Consider the following 16,517-nt stretch of genomic DNA (forward strand, 5'->3'; position numbering starts at 1 on the left):
TGTTTGTTTTTTATTCGGTCGAAGGAAACTTGAATGGTGAGCATGAGATTAACCAAGCTTTGAAGTATGGATTCACAGTTCTACCTGTATAAATCATCACACAAAATTAATGAAACAACAACAACAAAGAGCAATAGTGAATTATCTATCTTAAATTTGATGCTTTATCGAAGGGCTAAATATGAATTTGTAGGCCAAAATTGGGGAAATAATTGATTGGGAGCTTTAGTAGAGATACGACGATTCCAATAATCCATATTATTCTAATTTGGTTGGTGGCCTTGCTTTTTCGAAATATTATTGCACATACCTGGAGATACTTGGTTTTTGGAAGATTGATATCGAACAATCATCTGCAGTATAGTCTTTGTTACAGACACAGGAGCCGTTGGTACATTTTCCATTAAAGGTGCACTCATTAGGGCATAAACTCTCGGCAATTTCAAGTGCTATGCTAGACACATCTAGTCCTTCACTGGCGCTTTTATTCCTGTAGAGGGACGTATTATCTGCAGCTACATATCCACATTCACCCATGAGCATGGCGACGCTTCCAATTGCAAATGAAAAATCCCCACTCAGCTATCAATAAGGATAAAAGTGGAATTAAGATAGCAATAGGAAAAGTAGATGAATATTTCTGGTGCAGATACTTGAAAATTAGCGTTCTCTTTTGTTGTGGTATACTTTATGGCAATTTTAACTCATTATCTAAGATATTGAGACCACAAAACTTCCCACTGGGATTCTGAGGTAGGTCAAAGAACTAGGTAAATAGACATTGACGACTCTGCCTCGTTGACATTTACTGTTTTGTTTGTTTGTAAAATTCCCGTGCTCTTTCCAAATCCGTTGTTATCCCTTTAATGAAACAAATATTCGATTCGTAGAGCCAGCAGGCAGGAAATAATTTTTAATTTATATTTTTAGCTAAGCCTAAAAGCGAAGCTCCACAATTATTATTATTATTATTATTAATATTATTATTATTATTATTATTATTATTATTATCTTTTTTATAACAGCATTTATGTAAGTTTGCTTATCGCAGGAACGTAATAACCTTACAATGTCCTCATCCTTTCTGTCCGTCCATACCTCCACCTATCCATATAAGCCAATGTGAAATGAGACACTCAGTCTTAATTTTAATTTTATTAGCTTCGCCAACTTAATATAAATATACATAAACAAAACAAAAAATGCAAATGATACAATGCAGGCAGAGACTCCGCAACAGCTTAACCTCTGCTGGTTTAAATTGGCGTATTGTTTTTTTTTATTATTATTATTATTATTATTATTATTATTATTATTATTATTATTATTATTATTATTATTATTATTATTATTATTATTATTATTATTTTTATTATTATTATTATTATTATTATTATTATTATTATTATTAATAATTTTTTTTTTTTTTGGTTAGGAGTTGCATTGCCAACTGGGTTTAAGAAAAAAAAAAAAAGAAAGAAATTATGAAGAAGGCTATTTTGATTTTCTGTCCATGGGAGGGCGATATCCTGAAAATCCTACAAGCTGATTAGCTCCATAGTCGGGCAAAATATTTCTATCTGTGACCACGGTCACGGTAACCGGAATAGTCGTGAAATAATTTTAGTCTGATCGGGCGCGACGAAACGTTGGACTTTTCCTCTTGAAATGAAACTTTTCGCTCACTAAACGTTGTGAAACGAGTTTCTACATGTTTCCGCTCAATTTATTGATTATGCAGGGATTATCTTAACTCGATAAATAGCCCATCCCGTCCTGAATGTTTACCTATAGTGTCCATGTTTTGATGTCTTTTTAGACCACTAGCTCTACATAAGAGGATACCTTGCTCTACTGTGTAACGGTTAACGCTTTAATTTCTATTGCTTCTGAGAAGTTTGGCCCATATGCACTAACAATGTTCTGTGCCATTCGCATTGCTTTTCCTGTGGTGCTGCGTACTGTAAGACACTCGCTTGACTCAGCAGAGAGACACCAGGAATCTTTGAGGTAGCTCTTCTTCATCCTTAAAGGAACTTGTTCTTCACTACAACTTGACGACAGTTTTACAATTATTCAGTTCTTTTCTACGTCTACTCTACAAGTCACCTTAGACTATTCTACTCAATTCTACATCTCTACTACTTTTTCTCTACGAGTATCACTCAAATCACGCCTTATTTTATAGTATGCTGTAAACATGTTTAGGACTGTAATTCAACAAAGGCTAGGTGGTCCTAGCCAGAGATAAGAATTGGTGTCGCAAAAATACACTTACAGGAAAGAACAACGCAACTGTTCTAAGAAAATAGATAGAAAGGGAACCCAATCAGGCTGATAAAATCCTTAAGTGTTTTGCCTTGATTTCAACCTTCGAGGAGGCCCAAGCCAAGGTTAAAGGAAGTAGGCAAACCTATCCACAGCACAGCTGTTAACTCTAATCTTTGAATAACAGGAAAATGTTAAATAACCTGGAAAATATCCATCAAAACTATCGAAAGGAAACACAAGCTGTATTCTAAAAGAAAAGTCGAAAACACTCCCTTACATTAGCTTCACAACAGTACCGACTGTGGTGCGGTTAAACGGACAGTGATGTCATAACCAAAAACAAAGTTTCTCGCATCAATGGGTTACCATATTTTCTTACCCATGTTGCTCTATGCAGCGCGCGCCTTAAACGCTCCTAGTTCGGCAATGGAAGTTACAATGTTTTTTGAAGTTTTAAAGGTAAACGTTGTAATTAGCTATATTGTGCACTTCGTATTTTTATTTCACACCTACTAGCAGGTCCTGCACTGAAGATGGATAAATTAAGTTTTATCCGAAAAATGTTTATTTAAAAAAAAATGTCTCAACTTTCAAAAAATAAATTGATAAAACAACAGTTAACCTATCCAGATTAAGCTTTGTTTGGTCTATTAAGGCACGGCAAGGATCGCGGCAAGGTTGCGAGTGGAAATAAGAAGCTAAAATAGCTCAAAAAATGGGCGGTTACACGCCCATTTTCTTTTGAATTGCAATTACCCTTGCTAACATCTGCTTTCTGCGCATAGCTATAAGCCTATCTATAAGTATCCCTATATTTGAAGGCGCCGTACATAGGAAACCTGGGTTTTTCCGACCATCCGGAGATGCGCGGAGCGTGCGCACAATAGCAACAGGAGGTACCGTTCTAAAGTAAATTGATATATACTTAGACTCTCGCTCAAAAAAAAAAAAGAGCACTGTGACTGGTTCATTCTTTGTCGCGTGCCCCTGATCAAATTAAGATGTTTCACGACCCAGATACAATTCTGCAGTTGTTGCCTGCGCCGGATACAACAGCACGTGATCAGTGCATGACTAAAAGGTGGTCTTCAGCACGGGCTTACGTCAGCTTGATTGACTGAGGCGGGTCTAAGAACACTGCTTGTTTTTTGCCAGCAATTGCGTAATTTTTCGTGTCTTAAATTGTTTAATTTAAATAGAAAAATCGTTGAAATTCAATGAAAGAGTTGTCGAGGTGCCATAACGTTTCCTGTGGTGATGAATTGGGCGAAATGCCCAATTTTGACATTTGCGGTACTTTTTTTCAAAGAGTTGCTTGAGAACATCGATGCCAAAACTGAAACCGGAGAGTCGCCGAGTAAAAAACTAACGAAACTGGGCCCCAACCTGAGCCGAGTAAGAAAAAGAAGTAGTATTACAATCTTAGACGACGAGGGGATTGAAGAGTTCCAGAAAAAGCAGGACGCGAAGAACACTGTCAAAGGAATTGAGAGTGCTGTTCGTCGTGTTCAACCGTGGTACAACAATCGATATAGCCAGACACTGGAGTTGACATGCATCAACAAAACAAACCCTTTCGTCCTGCTGAAGCACTTTTTTCTACAAATACGAGATACGAGAAAAGATAGGATTGGCGAAGAAAACGAGCCGTCCACCCTGGGCACTTACCGAAACGGAGTTAAGGAGATTTTTTCCTCAAAAGAAAAGACGGCGAATCTTTCGACATCGGAGAGGACGAAAATGTTAAGAAGAAGCTCGCTTCAAAAAGAAAGAAACTAAAGGCCGGAGGAAAATGTAACCTTCCTAACAGGGCGGATTCGTTAGATGAAAGTCACATAGAGAAGCTGTGGACAAGTAGTAGTATTGGTTTGAAAACTCGGCGACATGTACACTTATTACATCTCATATGATGGAACAATACCAGATTGTTAGTCATCAGAGGCCGACAAGAACACTTGAACTGTAAGTTTCAGGACCTCAAATCCGAGGAAACTTCTGTGAATACGAAGAGCGTTCTACAAAAACGAGATCCGGAAAAACAGACAACCCACGGAAGTACAACAACAAAATATTTGAAGGATACGGTGGTGAGAGAGATCCCTACCTTGTGTTGAAGAAGTATTTAAGCCACAGACCAGAGGGTATCGACAAATTTTATTTGCAGCCCTTTGATAACCCCAGAGACACCGGGTATAAGAACCTTCCCCCGAATATAGATGGACTAGCTATATGAACAGCTATTTAAAGTCTTCCAGGTCATTTTGATCCACTGACAATCTCTAAACTCACTGGGCACGCCAACTCTAACTCCATCCACTCCTAAAGCCATTACTCCTACCAAACGCAGAAGGAAAAGTTTGATCGACTGGTAGAACCGGGAAGATGCTCTACAGCTGTCTACAACAGTACGGCCACAATTATAAACACTACGAGCGCAGTTGTTCTCCAATCCTTTCAATTGTGCCACTGAATTCTTGCCAGATTAACATTAATTTCCCAAATGGCATGTGATTTTCCATTTCATGACTTTGTTAACCGTTGTTAAAGTGACATTGCCTCTGTTAATGGAAAATGAATTTACAAGACTTAAGTTTAAGACAATCAGAATCATTTTAATTGGAAACGCGTGATTGTTTTTGAGGTTTGTTTTGAAGTTTTGAAAATTTAATCAACGCATAACCGCTATTTCAATTGCAGCTTGTCAGTAAAGTGAATTGAAAAGTATTGTATAAACATACCATTTGTAATCAAGATCTCCATTGAAGACGGAATTTGAAGAAAACTGTTGGAATGAGAGCACTGAAGTCCGTTTTCAATCAGTAAACTGAAAGTTCAATTAACTCTAAATAAAAGTTTGGAAAGCTATTTGAATATAGCGACGCCAGTCACAGTCAGTTTTGACCAGTCACAGGCTAGTTTTTTGACAGAAAATTTCGAATTTGATGCATACCTGAACAATCTCAGCTCAGTGTCGCAATGTCAATTACAATTTTGGAACCATTTACAGACCACATAAGTGGCACGGCAATACTGCGTGATATTGAGGTCTCTCGCATAAGACAGAACAATAAGGGAATCGCGATACAGCATCTAATACAAGGGAAAGATTCGCAAAATAAAAGAAAAGCTACCAAGAACGCTGTTGTTACATTCCTGGCATACTGCAATGAAGTTAAACCTGAAGAAGAGCCGGTGAAAAATACAGAATCACTGGAGAAGATTCCGAAGAAAGAACTGAATGAACTTCTAGCGAATTTCTGGCCGAACGCCAAGAAAAAGAACGGAGGCAGCTACAAAAAATCTGCTTTGATCGGAATACGATTTGGTCTTTAAAGACACTTTCTCCTAACAAGGGAATTTGACATAATAAGTGATGTCGAATTTTCCAAATCAAACTAAGTCTTTAAAGAAGCAGATGTCGAGTTGAAGTGGCAAGGACTTGGTAAAGTTGATCATCAACAGTCCAATATCAAAGGAAGATCTAGAAAAGATCCAAACCTCCTACAAACCATCTTCTCCAGGTCCTAAATCCCTCCAACAAGTGGTGTGCTTTAATATAATGTTCCACCTAATTTGCTGTGGAACAGAAAATTTACGACTACTCACAAAAGAATCATTCGCCGTGCAACTTTGTAGGTGCACAGATGAATTTTACAATGTCTTTAATACACAGATAAGAAACACGTATAAGTCGGTATAACTTTCGTTGCGTTGAATGGACGGTACACGGTATACGGTTTCAAACATTCTGTGTTTGTCCGGTGATAAAAACGTCAAAACGGTAGATATGCTTTAAAAACAAATCCTTGCTTCTGAACACACACGTTTTCGTTTAACCACATGCTCACTGTCACTGGCCCTTAAGCCTTATGGGAAAAAAGGAACGCGCGCGCTACTCGCGCAACAGAACTGCACTAACATCCCCGGCCCTTTAAGGAACGATACCGACGTTGCTTAACATAACACAATAAAGATTAAGGTCCTTTAAATGTTAAATTAACTTGAAATTGTAACAGTTAGCAATGTTCTCTCTTTGGTTCAGCATTCAGCTTAGCACTCCTTCTCAGCATTCGTCCTCGGCACTCGTTTGATCTTCGTTTGACAGCAGGAGGACAAGCTTGTTAACGGGACGGCGTAGTTCTGAAGTTTGGGTCTTCAACAGGACACTTCGCACCAGTCCCTCTTTGTCTGGTTCCGTCATGATAACACGGCCCATGGACCACGCGTTTCTTGGTGAATGTTCATCTTTGACGAGAACAACATCGCCAACGGTCAGATTTTGCACTGGTCGGTTCCATTTGCGCCGTTCTTGCAGGTTCACAAGGTATTCTCGTTTCCAGCACGACCAAAACAGGTTGGTGAGATATTGCACTCTGCGCCAGCGTTTTCTCATGTACACGTCGTTTCGTTGGAACTTTCCAGGTGGGGAAAGTATGATGCTCGTCTTCATCGTTAGAAGTTGACTTAGTGATAAGGGGTTGAGATCATCTGGATCGCTGGAAGCAAGTGTTAAAGGTCTGGAATTTACAATGGCTTCGACCTCGCAGAGCAATGTTCTAAAGGATTCATCATCGAAACGGGTGCCATGCTTATGTAGTATGACGGTGAGTACTTTCTTGGTGGTCCAGATCTGACGTTCCCAGACGCCGCCTACGTGGCTTGCCGATGGGGGATTGAAGATCCAATCGGTGCCTTCTTGGCGTAACTTATTCCTGACTTGATCGTTGTCTACTTCCTTGCTTCTCGTAATTCCGTGTTGGCGCCGATGAAATTTGTTTTATTGTTACTTCGGATCTCACGAACTGGTCCACGGCGGGCAATGAAACGCCTAAGGGCTTAAATGAAAGAGTCCGTTTCGAGTGAATTTGCTGTCTCGATGTGTATCGCTCTGCTTACTAAACAGGTAAACAGACAACCATAGCGTTTCAGCTCCTTGCGTCCTTCTTTGATCAGATATGGGCCGAAGAAGTCGACGACCGTGAATGTGAGCGGTGGGGATGGTGTTAGGCGACCCTTTGGGAATTCGGCCATATTTTTCTCGGTTACGGGAGCACGGCTCCGGCGACAGGTAACACATTTCGTAATTTGATGGCGGACAGCAGCATTGACGCCAAGTACCCAGTACTTTTCTCTCAATCTAGCTAGCGTGTGACCACGCCCAGCATATCCCAAGTTCTCATGGGTTTGTTGAATGATGAGTGTGGTGACATGATTCTTACGAGGTAATATGACAGGGTGTTTCGCTTCCTCTGAGAGGTCTGCTTGGCTAAGGCGACCGCCGACACAAAGAACGTCTTCCCTGACGAACGGATTTAAACGGTGCAGGGAACCAATCTTCTTAAACTTCACTTTATTCTGTTTCTCCCAGCCCCTAAATCTGGCTCGCCGTCACCATTGGCCCGGTAAAGGATGTCTAGCTCTTTGCTGAATACTTGGGACTATACAAACTGGATGATGGCAATTTCGGCTTCGTTTAACTCTTGCACTGAGAGCGGTATGTTGCAATGATCCACGTGTTTCGTTTCGGCTTTCCGTTGCTTCACACTCTCTGGACGTCGCAGTGGAACTAGGTCAGTCTGGGTAACTTCTGTCTTCTTCCGATCTTGCGTTCTTCTCAGGAACGTTGCTTTAATGCGTAGAAATACAGCCACTGACAATTTCAGGCGATACCAATATGAATGGTATTCAATTAGCTTGTCTACGCTAGTGGTCGAGTCTTCGGTTACCACTGTTCCGGCAACGACCACCTTCTTAATCTCTGGATCATCCTCAGGGATTTCGCCAATGAGAAAATGCTGTTGCAGCCATTCCGATACTGGTTTCCATAGGAACTCTGGTCCTTTTATCCAGCGCGAATGCTGTAGGGGCGGTGTTTCTTTCATTCCTCTGGAGGCATCATCAGCAGGATTGTTAAGAGTGTCCACATATCTCCACTGGTGAGGACTGGTAAAGTCTCTGATCAACTGGACACGGTTGGAGACAAAGACTTGAAATCTCCTCTGTTCGTTTCCAATGTATCGGAGCACTTTGGTTGAATCCGTATGATAGAAGGTGACATCAGGCTTGGTCTCCAAATCTTCTATCAACATTTGTCCTACGCGGACAGAGACGGTAGCTGCGGTGAGCTCTAATCAGGGAACTGTTAATGTCTTGACTGGTGCGAGAGGGACCTTGTCTATCAAGAAGGAACAATGGGTACGGTTTGCATCATCTTCAAAGGCAAAGGTAGCCGGAGCATTCATAGCCTACGGTACTGGCATCGGAGAACAGGTGAAGCTGCCTTGAAACAATCGGTCCAAAGTCCCGTGGTTTCAGACAACGGTCAACATGAAACAATTCAAGCGTTGGGAGTTCGTTCCGCCACTTGATCCATTGGTTCCGATATTCTTCTGGAATATTATCGTCCCAGCCAAGACTCTTGCTGCGACATAACTCTTGTAAGATCTGTTTAGCTACCAGTGTCAATGGGGCGATAAAGCCTAAAGGATCATAGATCGATGACACGGTTGACAGAATTCCTCGTCTTGTTACCGGTTTGTTGTTAAGGATTATTCGAAATCCAAAACTGTCCGACTGTACACACCATTGTACCCCGAGGGCACGTTCAATAGGGAGAATGTCACGATGGAGGTCCAGAGCCTTAGTTTCCTTTGACCTCTCTTCTTCTGGAATCTGCTCCAAAACACCACGGCAATTGCACGTAAACTTTGCAAGGTGGAATCCACCCTTCTGACATGCTCTGCTGAGATCCTTGATCAACTTTCCAGCAGTGTTCTTGGTGTCCACGGACCGTAAACAGTCATCAACATAGAAATTCTTTCTCAAAGTGTTAGCAACAATGGTGCCATTTTCTTCCTCGTTATCACTCGCAGTCTTCTTCAATGCAAAATTGGCAATGCTCGGTGAGAATACTGCGCCGAAGAGGTGCACCACCATCCTGTATTCCTCCAATGGAGCGTCTAGGTTACCATTTGACCACCATAAGAAGCGGAGGAAGTCGCACTGTTTAGGCGGTACTCTAACCTGATGGAACATAGCTTCCACATCTCCTAAGAAGGCGACGGGGTGTTCACGAAACCTGATTAATACTCCTGCCAAGGAATTCGTGAGGTCAAGACCTTGGAGAAACTGGTCATTGAGGGACACTCCATTGAAACTCGCACTGCAATCAAATACTATGCGTATTCTGTCCGGTTTTTTGGGATGATCAATCCCATGGTAGAAAAGATACCATACTTTGCCGGGCCTTGGTGCGCCTGACTCGTTTGGGACCTTTTGGGCGTAGCCTTTGGCGATAACATCGTTGACAAATTAAGTGTAGTCAGTATGGTACTTTGCATCTCATCTCTTTGTTCTTTGTTGTTGGGCCTGGTGATGTCCTGTGCTCAGAAGGGGAGCGGGATCTCATAATGTCCGTTAACGTTGCGGACGCCTTTTTCTAACATGTCCAAAAGCGTCCTGTCTTCTTGTGAGTATCCACATTCATCTGGGACTTTGCTTACAGTGTGTTCGTTAAAGTCCATTTCAAATATACTCAGCAACGACCCGGGCGCGATGATCTCCTTGTTAAATTCGACTTCCCCTGCAGTGATGCGGTTAACGGTAATCGTACTGCAACTTTTATCAGTTTCAACTTGCGAGGGGGCCCCTGACGGTCCAGCCGTGATGGAGGCGGAGAGCGAAAGGGTCGTCACCATGGCTGGGTATCACTTCTAATGGTTCCAGGGCAACCGGACAATTGCTGCCTATTAATAAACCTTTTTCAAGGTCAGGCCGATGTGCAGGGATTTCCTAAGCAACCTCTGAAAGATGATCTCAGCGACTTAGGAGTTCAGGTGTTGGAATTTGATGATGGCCTGATGAAATCTCATCACACGATAAGGTACGGGGCAACTCAATGGGATTATTGTCATCTAAGTCTGTGACAACAAAGTCAGCTAGAACGGTGGTTTTGACTCGGCTATGACCGTGCATTGTTCCAAGTTGAAGAACTGTCTCAACGCCTTCTTCACCTATCAGTCTCCTAATGTTTTCGGTTACAAAACAGCCTCTGCTACCACCGTCATAGAATGCATACGTGGTGACTGATTTAGCGTTGCCTTTCCTCCTTATTTTGTTGGGGAGAAAAGCATGTAAGACAACAGTTTCCTTGTTGATAGTCGCATTGCACACAGTCTCAGATATATCAACACATCCGTTTTCCACCAGAGTGGTGGGCTTGACGTTGGAACTGTCGGTCTCACTGTTTCCATCTTTCTTAGTTGGCTTGAAATCATCCATGTGGAGTGCCGTGGGGCGTCGTTTTCCACATTTCTGACAAGTTCGTTTTTTCAAACAGTTCCTTGACACGTGATTGGTACCATAACAAGCATAACAGAGCTTCCTGTCTCCGAGGAATGACCTTTTCTCTTCTATTGTCCGCTTTCGGAAGTCATCACAGTCGTCCAAGTCATAAGGCTTGTTACATAATAGACAGCTTCCTATGTTAGAGTCACAACATTTAGTGTTCCTCAAGGATACTGATGCAGGAGGTGCGTTGACATTTGTTGCGAAACTGCTGCATCTTTGATTTGGTAGTTGTGTTCTCTTGGTACTATCTCTGATACTACTAGCTTTGTGCTTTTGTTCACTCTTGTTCAGGGCTTGGCTGCCATAAATGGGATCGTTAGCTGATTCAGCAGCTGATTCAACAAATTCTGTGATATCCTTGAAATCACCTACCCTTCCTTTCTCTTTTAATTTGACAACTCGGTCACGCCACCTTGACGGTAGGTGAGGCGGAAGCTTTCGGGCAATTGTCTGCATATTCGTGGGGTGATTCAGCTCCGTCATATGAGACACATTCATCATGGCGTTCTTGCATCTCGTCAGAAAGAATGAGAACCGTTTTAAAGTTAGAGCATCGTCCCTTTGAATCGGTGACCAGCGGAGGGCTTTGCTCACATAAGCCATTGTTACCTTAAATGGATCACCATACTCTTTCGCAAGAAATCTTCACTAGGGTTCATGTGCAACGTTCCGTTGACAAGCTCCCTTGGTTCACCGTCCAAACTGCACCGAGTACAGAATACTTGCGCCAGACTGATTTTTAAAGAACAGAAATTTTGCCATGTAACGCCTCTTATTTATGAATTACACTGGTTACCGATTAGATACAGAATCGAGTTTAAAATACTTTTAATTACTTTTAAGATTCTTAATTTTTTAGCGCCTAGTTATTTATCGTCCCTTATTTCTCTTAGGCTCCCATCCATATATAATCTAAGGAATTCTAGCGAAAGGCTTTTACTTAGTTATCCGCGTTTTAAATCAAAAGCTACACTTGGTGACCGTTCTTTTACCTGTGCTGCACTGAAACTTTGGAATGCGCTACCATTTGACATAAGAAGCGCCACCACAGTTAGTACTTTTAAAGCCAAGCTAAAAACTTACCTGTTCCGTCACGCATTTTTATCATAGTTGTTTTTATTATTGTGAGTTTACTTTTAATTGTGATTATTTTTCTAATCATTGTAAGTTTATTGATGATTGTAATTTTAGCTTTTTAGCATTTTTATTCCGTTTTTAATCTTGTCATGCGCATTTGAACATTTCATGAAATTTGCGCATTAGAAATGTTATTATTATTATTATTATTATTATTATTATTATTATTATTATTATTATTATTATTATTATTATTATTATATTAGGTAATACAGTCTATCCGCTGCGCTTACTGTTTTTGACTCAATTCGTGTAGTGAATGCCACGATGAACGTTTGATATTCGATTGGGTACCCCTTGAACTTTGACTCTTCAGGCTGTGGCAATGTCATTGCTGCGGCTAATTGTTGATGTGTAGCTATCAAGACTTCCTGGAAAGAACGGTCCTGAATCTCCGATGTAGAGGGTGTATTGGGATCTGACGTGGTACTTTTATCTGGGGGCCGGTACTTCGCAATTGTGCCACTTGGGTGAGACTCGGGAGTGAGCGGATCCAGTGTTGTACAACTGTTTTCGGTGTGGTCGGATCCGGTTTGGGCACAACTGCTTTCGGTGTGATTGGATCCGGTTTGGGTACAACTGCTTTCGGTGTGATTGGATCCGGTTTGGAAACAGGTGCATTCGGTGTGCTTGTTTTTGGCTAAATTCCTTCAGACAGTGTGTTCATTGCTTCTTTACTTTCTACATTGTCTGGGTTCTCTTCTAATTCTAAATCAGCATACACCCTTTCTCTTGCTTTTGCCTTAACTGTTTCAGTCTCGAGCCTTAGTACTTCATCCGCTGCACGAAGGGCTTGTTTACTTTCTAACTTTGTTTTCTCAGCTAGCAATTCAGCTACTCTTACTTTCTTTTTTTTCTCGTGCAGATGTTCTCGATGACTTTGATCGACTAGTGCCCTTTGATGATTTGGATGATACAGATTCCTTGTCTGAAAGATGATCAAGCTGATCTGTCAAGCGTTGTTCAACAAGGCTAATCCAATCAATGACTTGTCTCCTGAATTCCAAGACAGAATTCTCCTTAGCTTCATGCCGAGAGCTTTCAGTACACTGTTCATCTTCTGAACTTAACTCTTGATAGTGGCGCTCGTATGCCTCTTGGTATTGACTAAACAACATGTTAAGTAGGATGAGTTCAGATTTCACAAGATGCAAATTATCCTCATCTCCCATTAGATATGTTAATGTGCTCCTTTTCTTAGAAACAGCTGAAATGGCAGATGTTTGATTCTTCTTGAGAAGCCCGAGATACTCTTCCTGTCCCTTTTCGGTTCGCTTTCGTTCTCGCTTGTCCGGAAGTTCATCCATATTTTCCGCAGTGCCTACGTTCGCGGTGGACTGGGCCCGACTCAACTTGTCGGCCATACTTGATTTCTTTACGAATCCACACAGCAAGATGTAAAGCCACAAATTCGCGTACATTCACGGTCTGTTTCCTCCAATATCAGCCAGATAAATCCATAGTACGATGAAATGTAGAATTTTTGAAACGAATGTAGGTGCACAGATGAATTTTACGATGTCTTTAATACACAGATAAGAAACGCGTATAAGTCGGTATAGCTGTCTGGTGCACGTGCTGTTACCTGTGGTGTCCCACAGGGAAGCCTCATTGGCCCACTTCTTTTCCTGATCTATAATAACGACTTGCCGAACTGTGTCTAAGTAAGGCGTTACCACGAATGTACGTCGACGATACAAGTATCAGCATTGCCGCCAGCAGCTTACCAGAGCTTGAATCAGTACTAAACACTGAACTAGCTAACCTTCATGAATGGCTCAATGTAAATAAGCTCAGCCTGAATATTGCCAAAACGGAATTAATGTTAATAGCCTCACGGCAGAGACTTGCTAGTACTACAATTGGCCATTCACTTACTGTACATATTGTAGGTCACGAAATTGATAGAGTGCCCAACACCAAATCCTTAGGACTTTACATCGATCAAAATCTTTGGTGGTCCAAACATGTTAATGAGACTGCCAAGATTATCTCCTCTGGCATAAGTGCACTTAAAAGAGTTAGGCCGTTCATTTGCGACGATACAGCAATATTACTATATAGAGCCCTTATTGAACCATATTTTGATTATTGCTGTCCTGTGTGGGACGGTCTCAGCAACGAATTAGCTGACAAATTACAAAAACTACAAAATCGCGCCATTCGGGTCATAACAAAGTCAGATTACTATTCTAGCGCTACCGCCCTACGCGGTAAGCTGGGATGGGATAATCTATTTACCAGAAGGAAGAAGCAAAAATTGAAAATCATGTTTAAAACTTTAAATGATCAGTCTCCGGAGTACCTGAAAGGTCTATTTAAGCCCTTCAGCACGGACTATGGACTTAGAAATAGTGACAACAAATTGGCTCTGCCTAAGCCTCGTACCGATTTTTTGAAACGTAGTTTCTGCTACAGTGGGGCACATTTGTGGAACAGTCTTCCATCTAACGTCAGAGCCATTAGATCTTTTACTAATTTTATAAATGGGATAGATCGCCAATTGTCGTCCTTGTACTCCTACACGGCAAACATGTAAATCAGTTTTAATTTTATTTTTTATCTTGTAACTGATGTTTTTACCGTGTCTAAATAAAGTTTATGTATGTATGTATGTACGTACGTACGTACGTACGTACGTACGTACGTACGTACGTACGTACGTACGTACGTATGTATGTATGTATGTATGTATGTATGTATGTATGTATGTATGTATGTATGTATGTATGTATGTATGTATGTATGTATGTATGTATGTACAACTTTCGTTGCGTTGAATGGACGGTATACGGTATACGGTTTCAAAAATTCTGTGTTTGTCTGGTGAAAAAAAACGTCAAAACGGTAGATACGCTTAAAAAACAAATCCTTGCTTCTGAACACACACGTTTTCGTTTGAGCACATGCATACTGTCACTGACCCTAAAGCCTTATGGAAAAAAAAGGAACGCGCGCGCTACTCGCGCGACAGAACTGCGCTAACAAACTTGATGCAGCTGAGAAAAGGTTTGTGTATCAAGTTCTTGACGAAATGGACAAAAAAAACCACAGTGGAAACGAAAAACCAGATGATTCTCCAGGGAAAGGACGTATTTACGAAAGACCTGAGAGTCTCTACTCTCCCGGAAAAACTTTTGAACTTTATCTTTCTAAGCTAAATCCAGCATTGTCATGCCTGTGCTAAAGGCCGGGGGCGAGGGAAATTTTTAGTGAAACTGATGAAACCTGTTATTGTAATGTGCCTCTTGGGAAAAATACGCTACGAAATTTCATGAGCTCAACTTCTAAACAATTGAAACTTTCTAAAAACTACACTAATCACTGTATTAGGGCAACCGCTGTATCGAGTACAATTTTAAAGCTCGCCTCATAACACGTGTTTCGGGACACAAATCTGAGAGCAGCATTCGCTCTTACTCGAAGAGCCTTTCGGAGCCTAAGCAGAAAGAAATCCCTCATGCCCTCAGTAGTCCCTGTTCTGTTAAAAAATCTCAAATCAACTACCACTGAAATTGTGGCGATGCATGAGCAAAGAGGTGCAAATTTTCTTGGCAGAAAAACAGTGCCAAAGTCCTCTGTTACTATACAGAATTTCGTATCTCGTATCCAGGAAACAGAAATTATTAACTTAAGAGCATTTTCTGGAGTAAATTCTACCATCAATTTTTACAATTCAAAATGATTTTGTGTTCGTCATTGAGGTTATAAAAGCATATTCTTCTTTTTCAGGTACTTTGTGAAAAATGAAGGTGTATGTGAATAAAGAAGTTGTTTTCTCATAGTGGTTTTTTTGTTTGTTTGTTTGTTTGTTTTGCTGTGATTGTTGAAGGGAAAGTCCAAATATATAACAAAGCAATAAATGTCTGGTCCCTCGGGAAACTAATTAACTTTGTTTTCCCACGAGTCCTGATGTTTCCCTCGAATTCGTCTCTGGAAACAAAACTAACTGTTTTTCCTCGGGACCAGTCATTAAGTGTATAATATACAGTCCACTTACTGAAATATCAAGTGCACAACTATCCGCCAATGCTGATACATCAACGCCAACTTTACTACAGAGCTTTCCGACTTTTGCGTCTGCTATTTTCTCGGAGCAATAGCGGGTGGCATTTGCCAATGAGACAACAGGATTAGGTAGTGCTCTTCTCAATCGTTCTTGATATCCAGGTCCGTGTGTTTTCTTAAACAACTCATAATCATTGTCAGTTAAGTCGTCTGAGTAGTGAACGTCTCTCTTTTTTTTCCGATCACACAAGTCGAATGTAGTAAGATTGGCTCTCAAGAAAGTGGGGATTTTCAGATTGAACTTGCAAAGTTCATCTCTATCGCCGGCTGAGTTTTCTATCTCACAGGAACAAGTCAATGCGTAGTTTGCTTTTGTATCACTTATGTGGGGTGGAAGAATATCAAAAAAGCTTTCACCAGGATTTATTCTGTTGAAAAAATAAGAAAAAATAAGATACTAAAGTGAGTACTTGAGCGTCCGTTTTCCTTTTGCTAGTTTACAATATTTTAACCTCTTCTTCTTATCGGTAGATAGCCTATTTTGTTCTTTACAACATAAGGTGCTCAAAAGTTCATGTTGATAATGCCACTTTCTTGCGTGACCACGATGTTAGTCTGCCGTTTTGGACTTTCCATTTTCTAGAAAACTAAACCTAACTGTAGTTGACGAAACATTTCTAAAAAAAAGTATAAAAGAAACAACAGAACATTGAAAAAATAGCAAAGAAAAGTTCAAAAACTCGTTTTGGTCT

General features: G+C 40.9%; 1 protein-coding gene and 2 pseudogenes across 1 annotated transcript; 2 read left to right on the forward strand and 1 right to left on the reverse strand.

The window, feature by feature from the left end:
- Positions 1–310: 310 nt before the first annotated feature.
- LOC146448574 (uncharacterized) lies at positions 311–16,193 on the reverse strand (the record flags this gene model as incomplete). Its single annotated transcript, XM_085102436.1, has 2 exons — positions 311–582; positions 15,758–16,193. Coding segments are annotated over 2 exons (708 nt in total), but the record flags the coding sequence as incomplete, so codon positions are not given.
- On the forward strand, positions 5,248–6,257 carry LOC146448575 (uncharacterized; annotated as a pseudogene).
- On the forward strand, positions 14,693–15,442 carry LOC146448576 (uncharacterized; annotated as a pseudogene).
- Positions 16,194–16,517: the final 324 nt, after the last annotated feature.

This window comes from Pavona decussata, unplaced genomic scaffold (assembly GCF_977016875.1).
Source record: "Pavona decussata unplaced genomic scaffold, jaPavDecu1.1 SCAFFOLD_897, whole genome shotgun sequence".
Classification (NCBI taxonomy): Eukaryota; Metazoa; Cnidaria; class Anthozoa; order Scleractinia; family Agariciidae; genus Pavona; species Pavona decussata.